General features: G+C 40.4%; 1 protein-coding gene across 1 annotated transcript; it reads right to left on the bottom strand.

Annotated features, from left to right (window-relative positions):
* Positions 1-2,469: 2,469 nt before the first annotated feature.
* On the bottom strand, positions 2,470-21,056 carry LOC143099224 (polymeric immunoglobulin receptor-like). Its single transcript, XM_076262316.1, has 8 exons — positions 20,960-21,056; positions 20,549-20,857; positions 13,380-13,688; positions 12,878-13,153; positions 8,416-8,730; positions 6,615-6,728; positions 6,489-6,523; positions 2,470-3,831 (listed from the first exon to the last, which is right to left on the bottom strand). Exons 1-8 carry the CDS (start codon positions 20,997-20,999, stop codon positions 3,202-3,204), a joined length of 2,028 nt encoding a protein of 675 aa, XP_076118431.1. The 5' UTR covers positions 21,000-21,056; the 3' UTR covers positions 2,470-3,201.
* Between the last annotated feature and the right edge of the window lie 1,490 nt (positions 21,057-22,546).

The following is a 22,546-nucleotide window of genomic DNA, read 5'->3' as shown; positions in this document are numbered from 1 at the left end:
GTCAACGTACTTACTGACCTCCGCCTGTAGTTGTGTGATCATTAGCCTCTCAGAGCCTTTCATGACCAGGGATGTTAAAAGGCCACAGGTCGGTAGTTATTGTTGCAGGTGGGGTTTCTCTTTTTAGGCACAGGGCATATGATGGAACTCACACACACACACTAACACACAGGCACATGCATACACATTTGTCTCTCCTCACTGTTGGACAAGTCACTCAGGAAGAGTAATATGTTATCAATCACTTATATATACCCTACATATTTAGGCACTTTAGCTTCCTGAAACAAACTCTGCTGATGAAGATTGTCTAAATATAGTGTTTCCTATGTGAGCTAGACAGGCTGTTAGTCGAGTCCGAATAGCAACACATCAACCTGAAGTTTCTGACGTCTCAGAAAACCACAGACCCAAAACCACAGCGTTTCCTGGAGACAGCATGATGCCAGCGCAGCCTCACGCTATGTTGCACAGAGTGAGAGGTGAGGGAGCAAATACACCAACCCTTGAACACACACACACATGCCTATGCACAGACATAATCATCACCAAGTTACTCAGGAAGAGGAATACAGTATGTTAATGACTACTAAGATTGCTGGTACTTTTACCTATTACCTGGTATGTAAAATTACATTGATTTTTTTTCCAAAGACATTTGGCTTCTTGAAAAAAGAAAAAAAATGTGGGTGATTATGATTGTCTAAATATAGTGCTTACTATTTAATTTACTGGGGCTGTTAGTCGAGTCCTAACAGCAACACATCAACCTGCTGTGAAACACTGACAGAGGAACCATTTCTGTCGTTTCAGAAAACCACAGACGCAAAACCACATACTGTAGTTTCCTGGAGATAGCATGAGGCCAGTGCTACGTCAGGCTACGTTACACAGAGCGAGAGGAGGGAGATTTTGCAATGACGAAATACATACGCACGCATGCACTCATACACACAAACACCCATGTATACACACAAGTGGTACCACAAACAACAGGATATTTTGTTAAAACTGAAACACAGCTAGGTCTGCTTGAACAATTTCTTAAGGTCAGGTGAGTTTGCTGGCCAATGAAGAACAGGGATACCATGGTCCTTAAACCAGGTACTGGTAGCTTTGACACTGTGTGAAGGTGCCAAGTCCTGTTGGAAAATGAAATCTGCATCTCCATAAAGTTGGTCAGCAGCAAGAAGCATGAAGTGCTCTAAAACTTCCTTGTAGATGGCTGCATTGACCTTAGACCTCAGAAAATACAGTGGACCAACACCAGCAGATGACATGGCACCCCAAACCAATACTGACAGTGGGAACTTTACACTGGACTTCAAGCAACGTGGATTCTGTGTCTCTCCTCTCTTCCTCCAGGCTCTGGAACCTTGATTTCCAAAGGAAATGCAAAATTTACTTTAATCAGAGGACATAACTTTGGACCACTCAGTAGCAGTCCAGTCTTTTTTTGTCTTTATCCCAGGCGAAACACTTCTGACGCTGTCTCTTGTTCAAGAGTGGCTTGACACAAGGAATGCGACAGCTTAAAACCATGTCTTGCATACATCTGTGCGTGGTGGTTCTTGAAGCACTGACTCCAGCTGCAGTCCACTCTTTGTGAATCTCCCCCACATTTTTGAATGGGTTTTGTTTCACAATCCTCTCCAGGGTGCGGTTATCCGTATTGCTTGTACACTTTTTTTCTACCACATCTTTTCCTTACCTTCACCTCTCTATTAATGTGCTTGGACACAGAGCTCTGTGAACAGCCAGCCTCTTTAGCAATGACCTTTTGTGTCTTGCCCTCCTTGTGCAAGATGTCAATAGTCATCTTTTGGACAACTGTTAAGTCAGCAGTCTTCCCCATTACTGTGTAGCCTACAGAACTTGACTGAGAGACCATCTAAAGGCCTTTGCAGGTGTTAAGTTTTGAGTTAATTAGCTGAGGTACCAGCTGAGGCACCAGGTGTCATATTGAACCTTTTCTAATTTTCTGAGATACTGAATTTGGGGTTTTCATTAGTTGTCAGTTATAATCATCAAAATTAAAAGAAATATGTCAGTCTGTGTGGAATAAATGTATACATTGTACAAGTTTCACTTTTTGAACAGAATTACTGAAAGACATCAACTTTTTCCATGATATTTTAATTATATGACCAGCACCTGTATTTCCTGAATTTTATAGAAAGTGTTGTATGTTAGGAATCACTCAAGTAAGTATTCAAATTAATGTGGACATAGAGCCTACAAATTGATAGTAAAGATAACCACACACACACACACAAATAGAAATAGGGGTATGTAGTCTATGTAAGTATGTCTTGGCTTCAGTGACATTTTAGATAGCTTGACATCAGATAGATAGACAGATAAACACATTGCTAGATAGAGAAATATAATCAAATATAATAAAATATAAAGAATAGAACAAAGCTAATAAAATGCAACATACTAGCTTGATAATTTATTTCTGTAGTTTATTGATGACATAAATATAGACAGTCAAGACTACAAATGTACACAAATAATGTTTTACATAAAGAAGATTATGTTTAGCTGTTCTTTTATCTTTCACATATGTACATTGACAATCATCTCAAATAATGGCAAACAGAGACTTGAAGAAAATATTTAATTAAATATGAATGAATATCTTATTAAAAACATATAATTAATTTCTTATGAAAATGTTGATGCAGGCCAAGGCAATGCACATGCATCCACACAATATTTGCTAATAAACAATGCAGTGATAGTGCAATAAACAATGGTATTGCTAAGCCTAGGTTAGCGAAGATGAAGTACAATAAGATAATCTCTGAAAACTTAGTAAGACTAAACCAATAGTTGGCTTCCCTTAGGATGATACAAACATAAAGGGAACATATTCGTACAAACTTAGATTTCTTTACTGCAAAATAGTAGCCTAGCCTAGGCTAAAATGGCTCAATGCAAAGTTATGTGTGGTTAACAACATTTGGTTATGTGTCTTTCACACGGCCCGGGTATCGGGTGTCACTTCTACAAGTAGCCCAGACATATATTTTAACCATTTTGAACTGTTTTGTTATTTATTTACTTAGGCTACTCACAAAACAAGCATAGCATTCACATAACCGATGTATCCTCATACAGAGTGGACACTAGAAAATTGACTGAGGTCCTCCAAAGTCCTCATTGTGGCATTGTGAAAGGAGGCAGGGCTTGGGATCAGTCAATTGGTTTTAAAGGTACTCTTTCAGCGCACATTACGTTGTCATTATTTGCATTTGTAATAAGTTCTGCATTAACATAAACCATATTTATGTGAGTACTTGTTGGACTACAGAACAGAGAATAGTCAGTATCATCAGAAGTGTGTGTTGGTGAATGAGGGGTTTTACACACCGTGTCCTCGTTGGTGTATTTGGGTTCCTCATTAGCTGGGTTTGTGGGGTCTGGATTATCAGTGCATGGTGTGGGGATGGCACTAGGATTATTGGGACATTGTGCAGTAGTATAGACAGTGCTCTCTGTAGTATCAATTTCATCAGTACCAGTGCTAAGATGTGTGTCAGCAAAACTGTGTATTGGTGACTGGATGTTTAAGTATGTGGGGACATCACCAGGGATTGTGGGTAATTCAGCGGTGGCATAGACAGTGTTGATCTGGGCGTGAGATGTCTTGGAAAGACCGTGGAGGCCTGTATCATCAGGAAGGTTTGGGGGTGACTGGATAGTGTAGTAGGTAGGGTCACCTGCATTGTCTACCTTGGTATAGTTGCATCTTGAAGTCAGAGGAGGAAGAGGAGGAGGACAAATGTCCTCAATCTCCTCATAAATACCATTTGGGTCAGGGTTCTGACAGAGATAGAGAAAATACAAATAACTCATACAACATCAAATTTGGCCTCACTTCAACATATGTATTTTTTTCTTCATGGGGAAAGCAACAGTTGCTGTAAAGGTATTATTTTCTGACCGAGTGAGGGCAACAGTTTTTTAAAATAAATATTGCTAGTAAAACAACTAGATGTACGGCAGAGCGGTACAAAATATGACCGCCGCCCAGTCCAGCACATTTTTTCCACAAAAATAAATCACGCTGAAAGGCCTATATGATTCTAACTGTCTCACTAAATTGCATTATCCACACTCAATTCTCACTGGTATCTGCTAGACAACAAGTACCAAAACATGATTAGTTCATAGATTTCACATGTAAAATTTATTTTATACAACCCCACCCCCATCTTGCCTGTTCATAATTCTGAGAAATTCTTGAATTGTGTGCATGTGTGCGTGTACACGTTTATGTGTGTGTGTGTGTGTGTGTGTGTGTGTGTGCGTGCTTGTGTGTTTGCCTGCGTATGTGTGTTTGAGCATGTGCATCTTGCCTGTTCATAATTCTGAGAAATTATTGAATTGTGTGCGTGTACACGTTTATGTTTATGTGTGTGTGTGTGTGTGTGTGTGTGTGTGTGTGTGTGTGTGCGTGCTTGTGTGTTTGCCTGCGTATGTGTGTTTGTGCATGTGCATGCATGCGTACATATGTCTACTGTGTGAGTATGTGTCATACGTATGATTACTGTGAATGTATGTGTGTGCGTGTGTATCTGTTTATGCACATGTGTGCACATGGAATGGGTGTTTGAACCTGCTGCTATTGTTAATGTAACTAGATGTACCGCAGAGCGGTACAAAATATGACCGCCGCCCAGTCCAGCACATTTTTTCCACAAAAATATGTCACGCTTGTCAAATTGTGTTCATTTCCTACTTTGTTCCTTTTTTGTGTGTTTGTAATTGAGTGTGTGGTTGTTTTTGTGTATATGTGTTTTGTGTGTGTGTGTGTGTGCTTGTGTTTGTGTATGTAGGTGTGTTTGTATGGGTGCATGTGTGTGTGTATGTGTGTTTATGTGTTTGTGTGTGTTTGTGCGTGTCGTATGTGTGCATGTGTAGTGTGTGTGTGTGTGTGTGTGTGTGTTTATGTGTGTGTGTCTTTATGTATGTGTACGTAAATAAAGCAAATCTGGGAACCACCTACTCTTTGCGATAAGTGCCATGGGATCTTTAACAACCATGGTGAGTCAGAACCTCAATTTAACATTCATGCAAAGGAAAACATCTCCTGCAGTACAGTGTCCCTGTCACTGCAATAGGACATTGGGATTGATATTTGTTTGGTGGCTTTTGGCCACAGGGAAGAGTGCCACCTACTGGCCAGCCACCAACACCACTTCCAGCAGGAACCTACTCTTCCAAGGAGGTTTCTTATCCAAGTACTAACTAAGCCTGCTTAGCTTCAGTAATTCAGCAAAGTCAGGGCACTGCCGGTCTGGCTGCTGGCTAAAGACAAAAGGTGAAAGGCATATACGATTCTAACTGTCTCACTGAATTGCATTATGCACACTCAATTATCACTGGTATCTGCTAGACAACAAGTACCAAAACATGATTAGTTCATAGATTTCACATGTAAAAAACATTTTATACAACCCCACCCCCATCTTGCCTGTTCATAATTCTGAGAAATTATTGAATTGTGTGCATGTGTGCGTGTACGTGTGCGTGCATGTGCTTGTGGGTGTGCCTGTGTGTGTGCATGTGCATGCATGCATACATATGTCTACTGTGTGTGTATGTGTCATACGTATGATTACTGTGAATGTGTGTGTGTGTGTGTGTGAATATCTGTTTATGCACATGTGTGCATATGGAATGGGTTAACATGACCCCTGAAGGCAAACATATGCAAAAAATTGGTCATCCTATGCCCTACGGTTCTCAAGATATTCACAGAAAACTCTGTTGGTGTACGGTCACTAAATGTACACATAAATTAATTTATTGTATGGCCCCCCATGAACAAAAATCGGCGTGCATTCAGAGGGTGTCATAATGATCCTACACTTCCAATTTCGTGCAGTTTTGACCATGTTAGGTCACAGATACCTGTGATTACACCACCTCATTTTTACTTTTTTGTTTTTAACTAGGTGGCGCTATACATGAAATGAGTGGTTATGGAATGGGTTGACATGGCCCCTTAAGATCAACATACAAAAAAAAAGTGGTCCTCCTAAACCCTACGGTTCTCGAGATATTCACAGAAAACTGTGTCTGCCCTACCCTCCTTTCGGGGGTCCAGTCCAGCGGGGGGACTACAGATCAAAATGAAAAACAATGGTTCCATGCTATCCTTGTGGGGCTACATGCCTACCAAGTTTCGTGCACCCGGTTTTCAGTGTCCCGGTAATCCTTGACGGAAAATTGGCCATACGAAAAATAAAAAATAAAATAAAAAATCTGACTAAACCTATATGACCGCCGCTTCACTGCACGGCAGTCATAATTATTAGTAAAGGTCTGTTCATTCACATTAAATCATAGTTTGCATGCCATCAGAACTGGACCCTACTCAACTGAGAAACACACTTGACTAGCAAACACACGCGGGCAAGAGTGCAGTAATATCACACTATACATCATGACATATTATTATCACATTTACTCACCTCTGCATTGTGGTAAATCACTATGTTTGATCTATCTGAAGAACACAGATATACTGTTAACATGAGGAAATGTAACATTTTGTCTAAATGTGTGTGTGTGTGTGTGTGTGTCTTGTGACTACCTACCATGTTTCCCTCTCTCTCTGTTTTTGTAGCACAGGAAAAGGGTAACTGCTAACACCAGTGCTACTATCAACACCAATACAGCTGTCTGCGTGTTCTGAAGAATCGTTTTGCCATCTGTGGGAACAAAATACATTACGTGAAAAGTGGTATATCCGGGAGGATAAAGGACAAAGTAAACTGCTGTCTATCCTACTGAGCGGCAGTGGTATTCTGATTCCCGCAAAACTTTGTCAGAAACAGAAATATTCAGACTTGGGGTCAGACTTCACCTACAAGGATATTTCAGGAGTAAGAAGCTTGACATTGCAATGAGAGGACTGAACTATTTTGCATGTGAAAATGTAACTATGAGGCACTTTGGTGTTTATCTTCTAGTTTTTAAAGGGATATGGTTATGCACAACCTTTCCTAATTCATCAAAACCAAGGCTAAAATGATTTCCATTCAATGTTTACTTTTACATAAATAATTCCTTTAAATTTGTTTTGTTTTTCTTTCTGGCAGCTAGGAGATCATGAGGAGATGATTACTGAATGTGACAAAATATTATGGGCTTGAAATAACATTTCTGACTACACCTTTAATGCCTTGCCAGGTACAGTCATGACTAACACTAAATGAATTTAAGCCTCCCCTTACAGAAATTTGAGGTTTCTGGCAAACAGTCATATTTTCACTATTATTTATTCTCACATGCAACTATTTTTGTATTATTTTATATATATTTTTTAGATTATTTATTTTCACATGCAAATTAGGTTTCTGGCAAACAGTTGTGTTAACTTTTTGCAATGTTGCAGCAAGTTTGCAGCAATGTCATATGCAAATTAGATTTGTCACCAGAATTTCACTGGAAGTTTGCCATTATTGGCTAAGTGTGGTGGCAAATCACTGGCGAACACATTCGCCACTAGTGGCAAACTTCTCATTGTTGCCAGAAGTTTGCCTCTAATGGCCAACGTTGGCAAACTTCTGGCAATATTTTCTAGTGAACTCATTTGTTTCCCACAAATCACCCACAAGTTTGCTGCAAATCTGCCGCAAACATTTCATTTTTGTAAGGGTCCTTGTTGACTGACCCTAAGGGTGGTTTGTTTTGTTGTTCGTGGCTCACACCTGTCTCGTTTTGAGCTGCTGAATCAAAACAATGTCCCCAAGAGACTAGTTTCTTTGTTTGTTTGAAAGTAGCCATTGTACTCTGTTTTGAAATGAACACATTTTTCTAGATTACCAGGGTCTGGAATCTCCAGGCTAGTGTGCAGTGTGAATATGAACTTAATTTGTATTAATTTAGTCAAAATGCCCTAAAAGTCAAAACAACACTACCATGATTTAGATTTGTCTGGGTTTAGTCATGTTCAAGGGGTTGACCTGTATATGCAAAATATATTTACAGATGCTGTATATGAGCTAGACATGGATGTTTGCGTTTGTGTTAGCTTTACTGCTATCATTTTAGAAGCCTCTATACAAGCAATGGGTGATACATAGCACTGGGTTCTAGAATTTTAGCAGCCCCCAGATGAGAATGCAGCAATAGATGCTAGCATTGTAACAGTACAAGAGTACACAGGTTGGACTTCTAACACACACAGGTTAGCACACAATGCTACTCGCGTTCTATCCATGACTTTCATTATATAGAAAGCTGATTAGTTTTGACTGGATCTACAGCATGTTTCTGTCCATTATTATATTCCATCACATGAATTCAGTGATGGATGTGGCATGATGGTTAGCATGTATTGTAGCTATTTCTCAAGTCAAGAAAGGATGTGTGAAGTAATAATGCCTTGCTCACCTGAGACCTGCACCTGCAGCTCCACTCCTCTGAGTAAAATGGCATAACCTTCACCAGGTCTAACTCCACACGAGTAGTTACCAGCATCCTCAACCTCCAGGTTGTAGATGGTCACAGTAAAGACTTTCTCACTTTTGTTGTCAGACAGAGAATACTTTTTATTTACTTTTGATGTAGAATCGAGGTTTTTACACCCCTCACGTGCTTTACAGAAATGCTTGGTGTGGTCTGTGAATTCCGCAGAGTATCTGCACTGAATAGACACATTTCCTCCCTTGTCTCCAGTTGCTTCTATGGGTAGGTCACAACAGTCACCTGTCAAACATTAAGACATTTGTCAAGCTTAAGTTCTCAGTGAGCTTTCAACAGTTAGCTGAATTGAAAAACAAAAATAACTGCTAGTTACTTTTCCACAGCATTAAATTACACTCATTTTAGGCCAGTAGTCTCAAAAGACAAAATAAACAAAAGACAAAATCTGAGTTATATAGATTACTAAACATTTTAAATAAGGATAGCTATTCGATTTTACAATGTGGTGTTTGTGTGTGCATGCGAGTGTGTGATACACTGAAACAGTAATAACCGCTGGATTTACCTGATTTTATTGTGTACACTGGTTGCACATGAGTGACATGTCTAAAATCAGTCTGGCATTTATCTTTCGGTTTACAAAATTGATTCATGCCGTGATTACACAATTTGATCAAGTTATTTCAATTAATTGTTTAAAGTTAAGTTACATGAAATATTCATGTAAATTCAATGTCATTGTATTCGCGCTATCCTCTGGCTAGGACTAACAGCAGTTCCTTTTGAACTTGAATATGCTCCCAGCCCCCTCCTCCTCCATCTTCTGGGACTAACCCCCCCCCCTCCCCCCTTACACTCCTGTCTGTCCTGTTCTTTCGTCCTGTTCGTCTGGCTAAGGAGCAGAGTTTGTATGTTAGCAGTTTGGCTAAGGAGCAGAGTTTGTAGTTTGGCTAAGGAGCATAGTTTGTATGCTAGCAGTTTGGCTAAGGAGCAGAGTCTGTATGCTAGCGGAGCAGAGTTTGTATGCTAGCAGTTTGGCTAAGGAGCAGAGTTTGGATAAGGAGCAGAGTTTATATGCTAGCAGTTTGGCTAAGGAGCAGAGTTTGTATGCTAGCAGTTTGGCTACGGTATAAGTATAAGTATACTCTTTTGATCCCGTGAGGGAAATTTGGTCTCTGCATTTATCCCAATCCGTGAATTAGTGCACACAGTGAACACACAGTGAAGCACACACCAATCCCGGTGCAGTGAGCTGCCTGCAACAACAGCAGCGCTCGGGGAGCAGTGAGGGGTTAGGTGCCTTGCTCAAAGGCACTTCAGCCGTGGCCTACTGGTCGGTTACAAGTCCGAAGCGCTAACCAGTAGGCCACGGCTGCCCAATCACCTGCTAGGAGCAGAGTTTGTATGCTAGTAACTTGAAAAGTTGTGAGTTTGATTCCCGACCGTCTCTGTTGTGCAAGGCACTTCCCGCATTGGCGGGTCAATATATGAAGAAAAAAAACACCTAACCTCAAAAAAATTGATACAAAAGGCATTTTCAAGATGGCATCCAAGATGGCTACCAGAAGCTAATTTGAGATATCTGCATTATTCAGGCTAGTTTTTCGTGTTTAATCAGATTTAGAGGTCACTGATTCATATATGTCAGACTAAAGTATCAGTTCATCTTTTTCAAAGACTTGTCATTTTCAAGATGTCGTCCAAGATGGCCACTAGAAGCTAATTTTGGCTATATCTGAAGCATTATTCAGCCTAGGAAAGTTTTTTTTTCGTGTTTAATCAGATTTACAGGTCACTGTAATCATATGTCACACAATCCTTCATTAAATCATGCCACCCTAAAAAGATGGTTGTGGCGTAACAAGAAGTCATGAATTAATTATAATCTATTGAATTGTAATTAGTCCCTCCTTTTCCACAACTTTCCAACCATGCTGCCAATTCAGTCTACTAGAGCATAGAGAACGATAGACATCATTTCATTCTACTTTTTTCACGACTTTCTGTCAGTTCATTCACATACATACGAGAAGCCAAACCCAACATGTCGTTTAAAGTCGACATGTCAACATTTAACACAACATTTTGAGAATAAAGTTGAAATATCATGTCAACTTTAATCTCTAGGATCTTTGGTGTCAGCAAAAGACAGCATTCCAGAAGAGGAGATTTTGTCCTTCAGTCATGTGCCAATGCCTTCACTACTCCCAATCAGACAACAGAGGTGAATTAAAATGCCAAGTGATGACTGTACTTTTTGGTGGGATGTCCACAGACTAGAGCCCTGCGCGGGACTGTTTTCTTCATCCCGCCCGCTCCCCCTGAATTTCTGACCATTACAGCCCGCTCCCGCAATGTGTGTGTTACACTCCCGCCTGTTCCCACAATATGTATGTCCACTCCCGCCCGCTCCTGCAAAACTCTGAGAATTTATGCCCGCACAATAATAGAGATGCATTGATTTTGTGTCTTCTCCTGTCCTGCAGGAGAACACGTCATTATTAATAAAAAGATTCATGGGGATGTTTGTTTCTCCATCCTCTCGTTAGTGTTAACCTTTCCTGATTGCTTCGTTTCTGACCATGGTCAGAAATCCAGGGGAGACTTGTTACCTTCAGGGCCGACGTTATAAAATAAATAATGTCAGGGTAAAATCCCGTTTCTGGTGAGCAAATGAATGAGCTTGGCTTTTAGCCTGAGGTTTATTGCGGACACTGCACACCTACAAGACTTAAACTTATTCCACCAACTCTGCTCCGGTCGCATATTACGTCTGCTAGTGCTTCCTCTTTCTCTCTATTCCTGCTCTACCCACTTCCCACACACACACAGACAGATGGAGCTCTCATAAAGTAGCCGCAGCACAATTTTACAACACTATGCTACATCCCGATCCCGCAGTGTTTTTTTTTTTTAGCCGCCTGTTCCCGCCCGCAGCAAAGTTCAAACCGCGGGATTTGTGTTGGGTCCCGCCAATCCCAATGCAGCCCTCTACCACAGACTCTCTAACAACATTACGGCACAACACCCTCAGTAGGAAGGTTGTCCTTGCGTCATTACTTGTGACTCCAGGACGTCTCCCTCCAACTGAATCTGCTAGTAAGCTTCACAGCTTTTGAAAGTTATCCGCTGTAACTGTGTGCATTTCTGCAAGACACTCTTCTGTTAATGTATACGGATTACGCTTCACTGCTGCCTGTGGAACATGTCAAAATGAACAATGTGACAATCTGCACAACTTCCTTTCAGAGGACTGGAGGATGATGGATGATGATGAATAATGATATAGCAATTATTTCTGATATACTAATAAATATAGTTTAAGATAAGTTTAATTAGCTCCCCCCTAATGATAGATGCCAACATGTATTTGATGTAGACAAATATATAATGCATGCCTATGCATGGGTTATGGTTCACTAAAGTCATAGAACAGCCAGAACTATATATATTCTAAAAGCATATACCCTGTTCATGAAATATAACATCAATCAACTTATGTTCCCATCTTCCACCACACTTTGAATAATACATACTCTATTCTGTATAGGCGGATCGTGTACAGCTGATACATTTTGGTACGTACAGTCCAGGGGAAACATCCTAAACTATATATTTTCTGAAAGCATATAACCTGTAGATGAGACATAACACCAGTTAAGACATGTCCCATCTTCCTCCATGCCATGCACAATGCATTGCCCTCTATTCTGTATAGGCAAATCTAGTGTAAAGTGGATACATTTGGGCATGTCCAGTCCAGAGAAAACAAATCAAACACCCTAAACTACATATTTTCTGAAAGCATATAACCTGCAGATGAGATATAACAACAGTTAAGACATGTCCCATCTTCCTCCATGCCATGGAGATGGTTCATAATCCTGTATGGCATTTGCTCTGTATTAAAATGCATTGATTTTAATATATGGCTGAAAAAGGTAGAGCATTGAAACATTTTCAATATTACCATTTAAAATCATATTCCTGTTTAATATGACCACAATTTAACATCAATTTCACCCCTGTAGGCTGAATAGTAATTGAGATATAGCCATTTTAACCTCTTGACAGCCATTTTGGCGGCCATTTTGACCCCTTTCCCAAGGTCCGATTTCACTAAATTTTTAGTATGTTATTCAGCATGTCCAACAGTACCAGAATCCATGACAAAACCATTTGTATCATTTTTTTTTGACGTTGAACCATATATTGACCCGCCTATAATTCGAGTTGCTTCATGGATTTGGCCCTGTATTGACAATAAAGTGTCAGCCAAAACGATAAAGATAAAGCTGTGAGAGTCATTAGTGAGTAGAATAGTGAATAGTGCACTCAGTAATCGAGTGGGTGTGAGTAGGGATAGTTTTGGAAAGGCTCTCTCTTTCTCTTGTTAAGTTCTTATTAACCACACAAACAAAGTCATTACCCTCTTCTATGCTGAGATGGATTTCAGTGTGCAGTTTTTCATCTTCTACACAGTGGTAGGTACCAGCATCATCTGAGGTGAGGTTTGTAATAACAACTACTAGGTAGTCCAAGAGAACATGTTCATACTTCTGAAATCTGCTGTCATGTCTGAGGTGATTAGAAATGCAGGTTGTAGCATCTCCTTTGCAGAAGTATTTCTTCTTGTGTCGCTGATCAAATTTGCAAAACATTACGATGCCTCCCCTTGTAAATCCCTTCACTTCAAGTTTTCTTCCTGAAATTGCATACCAGAATAAGTGCAAAGTGCAATGAATCCAAGAATGTGCATTTTGGTCGGGCAATATGTAGTTAGACAATCAACAACAGCAGGACAATCATTAGGTTGCAAGCAAGATCAAACAATAACCTCCAAAGTGGCTAGGTTGAGAATAGTGAGAATATGCTAATATTGTTTTGAAAAATAGGTGCGAGTTGTTGACATCATCACATATTACTCTCACCTGTGAAGTTTAGATGCACCATTCTGGTCAAAGCCACATTATCCTCACCAGTTCTTAATCCACACCAGTAGGTCCCAGCATTCCACTTCTTCAGGTTATGGATAGTCACATTAAAGATGTTTCCATTTCTTTTGTCAGACAGAGAATACTTTGCCTTATCTAAATTGATTAGTTCCGACTCGAAGACGTTTTTATTTTGCTTGCAGAAGTGTTTCACAATTCCTTTGGATTCCTCAGGGTACCAGCACGGAATGTTGATATTGTCTCCCTCACGTCCGATAATTGTGATAGGGGAGTCACAGCAGTCACCTGTCAAAAAATAACAAAGTACTCAGATCTATACTGATAGATATATAGATGTCAATGTCTGTCTGTTGAGCACAATATAAAAACATTGCTAAATCGACCAATTTAATGTATGTATTTCTTCTGATGTTTTCAAGCTTCCGAGTTTTTAGCCTCCCTTTGGGTAAACCTGTGTGTTTATGTCTTAGTGTTATGAATTGTTGGTAATTCAACTTAAAACTAACCAACTTACAGCAGAGAGGGTGCGAGCAAGCCCTATGTGTGTGTGTGCGCGCGCGTGTGTGGTGATGGGGGTGGGGTGTAAGTGTGTCAACAGTCATGCAACTGAATTACAGCATTATATTTAATTTTCATACAAGAATGGCTTTTAACAAGACAACAATTAGTACTCTGTTCATGGCCGCAGATTAAAATATATGTTGTCATAGGAAAACTCGTCTGCTACTGTAAGTAAACATAATCATAACCAGAAACCAGTATTTTGTGAGATAACCAGGTGATGCCTTTACTGCTGCAGAGGATACCCCCCCCCCCCCCAGTAATTCGTTACAATTACTGAATAACTTTAACATCCATTCCTGCGTTCAGGCCCGTCGATAGAAGGCAAGCAAACCAAGCAATTGCTTGGGGCCCCGAGCTGGCCAGGGGCCCCAAGACAACGACTGGTTAAAAATAAAATGCAACGACAAACTGTGAGCGCCCCTTTGATAGTCAATGCAGTAAAGTGCAACGACACTGTTACCGGCAATACCGGGATCCCCCTCAAGGGGGCCCCTCTCAGTCGCTGACAGCAGCCAGCCAGCCAAGTTTGTGGTCTCTGCTGCTGCCGCGAATATATAAAACCTCGGCAGTCATAATGAAGCGGAGTTATGCGTCCGGAAGCCAGAAGAGAAAGGAAGAGGATGATAGTGGTAAGTGACAAATTACACTGGATAAAATAGTTCTTGTCTTGTACAAATGGTGTAATGTCGCAGCAGGAAGGCTAGCCTAGCAAAAATGTTTTATGTTAACTACCTGCCTGACGGCCCATGCTGCTTGTAACAAACTAGAACAGTAAGCGCAACTTTTTTTTTCTCGAACGGACGGAATATGGTTACATACTGTAGTATGTTTATTAACGGGATAAGGAAGACGTAGATCTTTTCCAGAATCACTGTTTATCGTATTTAATGACATAACATTGCTATAGCTTTGTAATAGGTTTGAAGTGGCATAGCTTCTCTGCTATACTAACTATTCGACCGTGATAATCTATTTACCAAATGGGGGTTAGGAACGAACACCACTAACCACTCGGTAAGTTGCACAGTTTTGAAAACGAACGTTAAGGGTTGTTTTAGGACATGTTTGAGTAGCCTACTACAGTATGCCCATTGCCAGCCACCCTGAGAAGTGAAAAGGCGATTCAAAACGAGTCAGAAAAGTCGAGACAGGACCAATCGTCAAAATTTCGGTGTCCACCACTCTAGTTCATCCAAAACAAACCAGTAAAGGGCCTTTAAGTGCTAAAAACCGGAATTTTCCTTTAAATTTCTCAGCCCTCAGGCTCTTCCTAAGGATACCTCCACTGATGAAGATGGCCTGAAAGGTTAATCTTATGTGTGTGTGTGTACTTGTATTTATGTTGGATTTTTAAATTGCTATACAACCTGCACTCTTTATAGTTTGAACAATGCATCCTTTTTCTGCATAAGATGGCAGTGTTTTATTTTCTCACTTTGTGAGAACTGAAAAATGTTAATGTGAGTGTGTTTGTGTTTAAGTATGTTGGATTTAGTTATTGTGCACTTTTTTACATTTATATTGGATTTTATGGTACGGTGGTGTTTTTGCAAATGTTCAAAACTAATGCACAGTATATATATGCAACTGCAGTATTGCACTGTCAAAATGTTGTATTTATATAAACTGTGGGTGAACAGTTTATGTGGGTAAACTGTATGGCTATGCGGTGGTTCCTGTAGGCTTTGCGTTCGGTGGGTGGGTGGGGGTGGGGGGCCTCCATGTCCATTTTGCTTGGGGCCCCCAAATTCCTTGAAACGGCCCTGATGAGCATGAGGAGATAGCACCTATCAAAGCTGCTGGGAGGCTATCGGAAAGGAAGGGTCATGTTGTAACACCAGTACCAGTACCCCTCCCCACCTCCGTCGTCTCCTTGTCACAAAGACACAACAACATGGAATACACTACTGGAATACATGCTGAAAGCGGAGCGTCTGCAACAAACTTCCCAGAACCTCAGCAGGCAGATGGAGACTCTGGATCAATTTTCAACCCCAACCTCCTTGATTTCCCATCACCACCCACACCCAATCATGTCCCCACCCAATCAAACTCCCCAGGCCACACAAACCCCCCTAATCTCCCATCACCATCCCCACCCCGTCATCCCACCACCCACTCAAACTCCACAGGATCCCCTGAATACCCATCACCATCCCCACCCAAGCACATGATGTTCCCTGCAAGAATGGAGAGACTGCTACCAGTAGCCATGCAGAGTTTTACTAGCCCAAGATCTTTAGCACCAAAGAAGCGAAGGGCACCTCCACCCCCTCGCCCTCCCCCTCCCCATTTAGAAGGATCTCTTAAGCAGCAGCAACCTCTTAGTTCATTTTCTCAGCATGGAATGTGCAGTGGAAAATATTGATGGCCGCAGCAGGGGACAATTATATTGCATGATATTCTCAGGGTCCCTGTGACATAAATGGTACTGACAGTAGTTTTGAGAACATGCCGGGACCCAGTAAGCCCATGAGATTCAGATTTCCCCCATGGATCATATTTCCCCAACACTTACAGCAAAACTAGCACTCCTAAATATAAGATCTCTTTCAAACAAATCATTCTTAATTAATGATCTAATTTGCACACACAACCTTGATTTTTTACTTTTAACTGAGACATGGTTAGATCAAGCAAACCCCAAAATTTCAGTTTTTTGAGTGCTACCAGAGCAAATGAAAGAGGTGGGGGGATAGCCACAATTTCCAAGACATCTTTTCAGTGCAATCAGTCGTCATTCGGTGGCTTTACTACATGTGAATATCTGTGTGAACGCATTAAGTCTTCTCCTCAGATTTTATTACTAACAATTTACAGACCTCCAAAACATTCAGCTAAAGTTTTTCTTGAAGAGCTAGGTGAACTGCTATCAGTCTTTTGCACAGAGTTTGACTGTCTTATTATATCAGGCGATCTAAACTTGCATGTGGATAATCCTGAAAACAAAATTCAAGGAATTCATTGCACTAATCGATACTTTCTCCCTAACACAGCATGTACAAGGGCCAACACACTCTCTCAGCCATACCCTCGACTTTGTTATCACAAAGGGTCTTGATGTCTCTACAGCTGTTAAAGACCTGGCCTTATCTGATCATTTCTGCGTGTTCTTTAATGTGTCTATGTCCCCACACACTCAAAACACAGCTATGATGGTAAAAAGGAGAATCATAAATGATCAGACAAGTGCTCTCTTTGAGCAAGCACTTTCACTAAAGTCAAGTCAACTGTCAGACTCTGTAGAAGACTTATTTGATCACTTTAATGCAAAAATGGCAAACATTTTGGATGACATTGCTCCATTACAATTCAAGAAAGTTAAGGACAGACAGAAAAGCACCATGGAGGCAAAATCCAGCAGTTAAACTTCTAAAAAGAGAGTGTAGGAAGATCCACTATGAAATCCATAAAGAGATGCTCCGCACATATAACTCTGAAATATGCAAAGCAAGACAGTCTTTCTTTTCTAAAATTATCAATATAAGTTCAAATAACACTCGTATTCTATTTTCAACTGTTGATAAGTTAACAAATCCCCCCTCACAATTAGCGACTGAATTTATCTCAACTAATAAATGCAATGAGTTTTCATCTTTTTTAAAAGGTAATATGTAATTGTAAGTACTTAACTGGTACACTTCATTTTAATGGGTTTATGCCACTGTATCAAAGAGCAATAAGTGTGTACCAACACAGTTGATATATGTACTATGTAGTGAATTAGTAGACCTGTTCTAAGACATCGAAGACACAACATACATGTCATATGTACATGTAAGTAATTAACTGGTACACTTAATAGGTTTATTCCACTGTATCAAAGTGTAACAAGGTTGTAGCAGCACAGCTGTTACATGTATACTGAAGACAATAAGGCCTTCACTGGAGCTAAGAATGGTTTGTATATAAAATCTATCATGACCAGATTTACCCCATCCAGCAGGTCTTAGGTCAGCTCTTTGCCTCTGATGAAAATGTAGGCAAATTGGCAAAGTTGTGTAAAACCACTGAGTATTACAATGTAACAACTATATGTAGGTACCCACAAATACATAATGCGAGTACAATGATAGTACCTGATAGTACATGTTGTTACACAGGTTGTACCACTGTACCTAATTAGGTAGGTACACTGTAACAGCGACACATTAAAATAAAGTGTTACCCTATTTTTTTCCAAAACCATGGCTATATTACGAAAGCTACGAAGTCCTCTACAATACTACTGTATATGGTTTTTATTCACTCAAATACATTGTACTCCTTGTTTTATAACAGTTTCCATGTTTAGCGCAAGTAGCTAAACTACTTCCACATTTGAAACCAGCGCATCTAACATGATGATTCTTCTAACCATGTTTCCTGACCTGATTGACACCTGTTTTATCCAATAGTACTGGCTTTCAGCTTCAAAATGGTATGACAATTGCCTGACTTCAAAAGACATTAAGGTGTGATTGGTTGGTGCGTAACCAAACTTGACAGTGGTGCGTCCTGTTCTTATGCGCCTTGTTTACAATAGAGCATCACAGTCCCGCCCACAGCGAAGTAAGATTCCCATTCATTGTTCCCATTGACGTTTTGGAAAAATCTGTATCTAAAGAGTTTTACAGCATGTCTTATTCTAACCAGCTATGGCATAACTCATAAGCATACAACATATCATTTCGAGTGAAAAAACGAAGAGAAAATCCAAAAAAAAGTCAAAGGTACAAGACTGTGTACATATTTTCATTTCCGAGCGAAGGAACTACTCATCCCATAAACCACTGCATCATGCAAAGCCTCAGCGTAGCACTGGCACTGGCACTCGCACTCACACGCTGAGAGAAACCCACGCGCTGCTGCGCCAGGTAGCCACACCTGAGCACTGCTGGACCCCCCCCCCCCCCATGGGCAACACCACCTCCATGGCACTACAGCACGCACAAAAAACACCTGAGTGAAAAGCTACAGGTGCACAGTGGGCTCCAACCCAACCGGACACAATGCGCACATTTCACTGCGCCTCACTGAATAATATAATAATTTAAAAACTCGTTTGGAAAAGAATGGATGGGCTATCATGTGATGCCGTGGTCTTATCGCTCTCTCATGGTGAATTGCACGGATGAATATTACATGATTTTGTGCTTCTTTGTCAATCGGACCTTCGTCAAAATGAAATGCCATTGTGTGACAAGTGTAAAAATAGTGGCCTGATTGAACATGCACTGAAATAACCGAACATAATTGAACATAACCTGAACAAAAACCTACCCCCTACCAGGTTAAGTTCAGAGCCTACTGTATGTTACCATAGTTACTTACATAGCCTGATCATTTTTGAGCTTTCTGGAACTGAAATCCCAGGTTTACTGCTAACTTTGGGTTAACATACCCAGTTAAGCCAGTAAACCTGCTTTCTGGAATACCCCCCTGGCTTTCAAATGCGGATTCTACTGTGAAAAATAGCATTAACTGTTGATAGTATATGTTATGTTACCCAGGATTTTGTCACAGCTAAATCTAGCTTCTGTGATCTTTCAACCAAGGTTAGGAGTCATGTTGATTTGGGGTGTGCAGCACAGACACTCACATATAGCACAACAGAATAGAAGCCACATAGTTATTAGCTGTTTCTCAAAGTCAAGGATTCGTGCACGTAATAACCCAAATGAGAACAGCACAGAATCCACTGAATACATTGAAAATTACAGACAAACCATTTATGACCAATTTAGTGTCTCAAAACAAGGGTTAGGATTTGGAGGGCTAGCTTCAGACAATTTGCAATGCAATTGTCCACCGACATTTTTTTAAAACGTAGTTCCAAGATTAATTTGAAATGTACACCGGTATATAGGCTATACTTTGCATTGGGATCATGTAAGTCTCCCCATAACGTACGACAAAGACAGAATAAATGTCTATTAGTTTGTCATGATTGCCAAGTTTGCCATTGACATGATTAACCTACATATGTTCCAGTTGGTATGTTCCCATTACCTGGGATAGTGGGAAACGTAATTTCGATCTCTTTGTATGTCTTGACATGTGAAGAAATTGACAACAAAGCAGACTTTGACTTTGACTTTGATATGTTGAGTAAAATGTATTTATCAGGATGCCAGTCAAGGCAATAACCAAATAGTCAACAACCCATCTCCCCTCTGCTAGATGTAGCACCACCTGATTAGTTCTATGCAAGATTGCATTGTGTTTAATATTGAACAGATTTAAAATGTTAGTAAGACTACATTAAGCAATAGCAATAATAAACAATAATGTCAATGCAATATCAATGATCAATACCCCTGTTTATTTAAACAAATACCGTAATATACAAACATCACTAATAAGAACCACTTAATTAATTAACAGATATGTCTTTGGACCTCTCTTGAAAGACTCAAAACTATCACAGGAACGGAGAGCACTGGGCAACTCCTTCCACCAACGAGGAACCACTGAGGAAAAGAGTCTTGCATTTGACCTAGCGTTTGTGGCTGGTCGACACAACAATAAATATAATACATAGGTTCATCATGAAAGCTGAACTGCCATCACTCTTAGATAGGAAATTAGACATACATTACCTTCTTTTATCTTCAAAATGAATGAAGTATGCAAGTCTCCATCTTCAACTGCACAGTGATAAGTCCCACTATCCTCTGAGGTGAGGTTTGTGATGAGAATGGTTAAGGAGTCCCTTTGAACACTGTTATACAGGAAGACTCTGCTGTCGTTGTGGGTTAGTCGATTGTCAGGGCAGGTTGAAGCATTTCCCTTACAGAAGTACTTCTCCTTATCTTTATGCTGATTAGCATATTTGCAGAAAATGAGTATTCCACCCGTCGTGAAACTTTCCAGTTCCTGAGTTCCAGTTCCTGCGCTTCTTCCTGGCACTAAAACAGTCAAAAGATGATATCAACTCTTAAAACGTTGCATAACATAACTTAAAATGTTGAACGTTACAGTCAAATGGGTTCCATTAGTGTGTATTTTACCTGCGATGAGGCAAAGAGAGAGAATGATGACCTCCTTCATTGCGGATGCTTGCTGTCGTCGAACCGTCTTGCTTTAGGTAGTGTGTGTGCTGCTGGTGATGTGGGTGGCTCTCTTCCTGTTAGTTTGTGGCTTCACCTCAAGATGCATCCTGGAATGAAAACACACGTAATTTATGTCTGCCATTCTCTCGCTCTTACAGACCAGCATTAATCTCTCACCGTCCGCTGTTTTACACAGCAAGCTCAGAGGTCTGAGGCCACAACAGACTAACTTGAACAGAAGCATAACAGGCCATTCAACACATCAACTGAAAGTTATGGTACAGACATGTTCATGATTTGTTTTATTGTAGGATTGGTTGAAACTGAGCCCCCATCAATGATACATAGTTTTATTATTTTGCATTTATTTCTTTATTTAGAATATAGTTTCCATTTTACTGGTTTATCTAGAGGGAGGATGTGGTGAAGAGGCTAGGCTGCACTGCAGCAATATAGATAAATAGCCTCCTCTGTACGCTGTTGATGGTAATTCTGATAGCAAATGTGTATTAACACCCAAGAAATGTGATTTGTAAACAGAATGAGGTGAGTTTTCACATGAAGTTTCACTTACATCTCTTTGACAGGTAACTAACTTGGAAAAGGGTGTTTTCCAATGCTCCAACCCTGTATGTAGCTAGGATCTACATTACGTAATCACAGCCACAGAGGATATGAGTCTGTCTTGCCATTTGACCTTTGACATCGCTCACATCATGCATAAATTCTAAATAATCCTTCCGTAAGATCCAGGGTTTGCGATCCAAGTCGCAACAGCAATACATTTACCTCCTGTGAAACACTGAATGGAAAGTTTCTGTCCTCTCAGAGAACCACAGACCCAAACCACACAGTTTCCTGATGACAGCATGATGCTTGCGCAGCCACAAGTAGAGTGACTGACAGACTGACAGTGACTGACAGAAGTTACGCGACATAACAACTGGTCAACCTCTTTAACCAGGCGTGGTCAATTATTTCCCCCAGACTTGAACAGAACCATCAAACATGGCAGGTCATGGTTTTAGTTTATGTATTTAATTATTCATTTAGAATATAGTTTCCATTTTACTGGGTTAACGGTGATCTAGTGGGAGGATGTGGCGAAAGAGGCGTATCTGCACGGTGGTGATACAATTCCTCTGTACGCTGCTGATGGTAATTCTGATACCACATGTATGTAAACACCCAAGTAATAGGATTTATAAACAGAATGAGGAGAGGTGTCACTTGCATCTCTAACATGGATAATGGTGTGTCTTTTGTCACCCATCAACTGATTTGATCGTTTATTTGTTTGTTTATGCAAGTCCCTGACAGCAACAAAGGTTTGTAAGCAAGTAAATAAACAAGCCAGCGATACCACATGACACATTTTCAGAGCTGCCAACCCTCACGCGTTGGATTAGCGTGAGAGCCGTGGAGCCAATCAAATGAATGAATCTCACGGCCAATGTGTGAGTGTTGGCAGCTCTGCATTTTGATGACGCCATCACAGAGAACCACAAACCCAAAACCACCAGCATGATGTCAGCACATAGTGAC

This window comes from Alosa pseudoharengus, unplaced genomic scaffold, assembly GCF_046254945.1.
Source record: "Alosa pseudoharengus isolate Yale_2024_CS ecotype anadromous, Long Island Sound unplaced genomic scaffold, YU_APseudo_1.1 YU_APseudo_1.1_scf_25, whole genome shotgun sequence".
Classification (NCBI taxonomy): domain Eukaryota; kingdom Metazoa; phylum Chordata; class Actinopteri; order Clupeiformes; family Clupeidae; genus Alosa; species Alosa pseudoharengus.
Note: the sequence above shows the minus strand (reverse complement) of the source record. Positions and strands in the feature narration are given on the sequence as shown.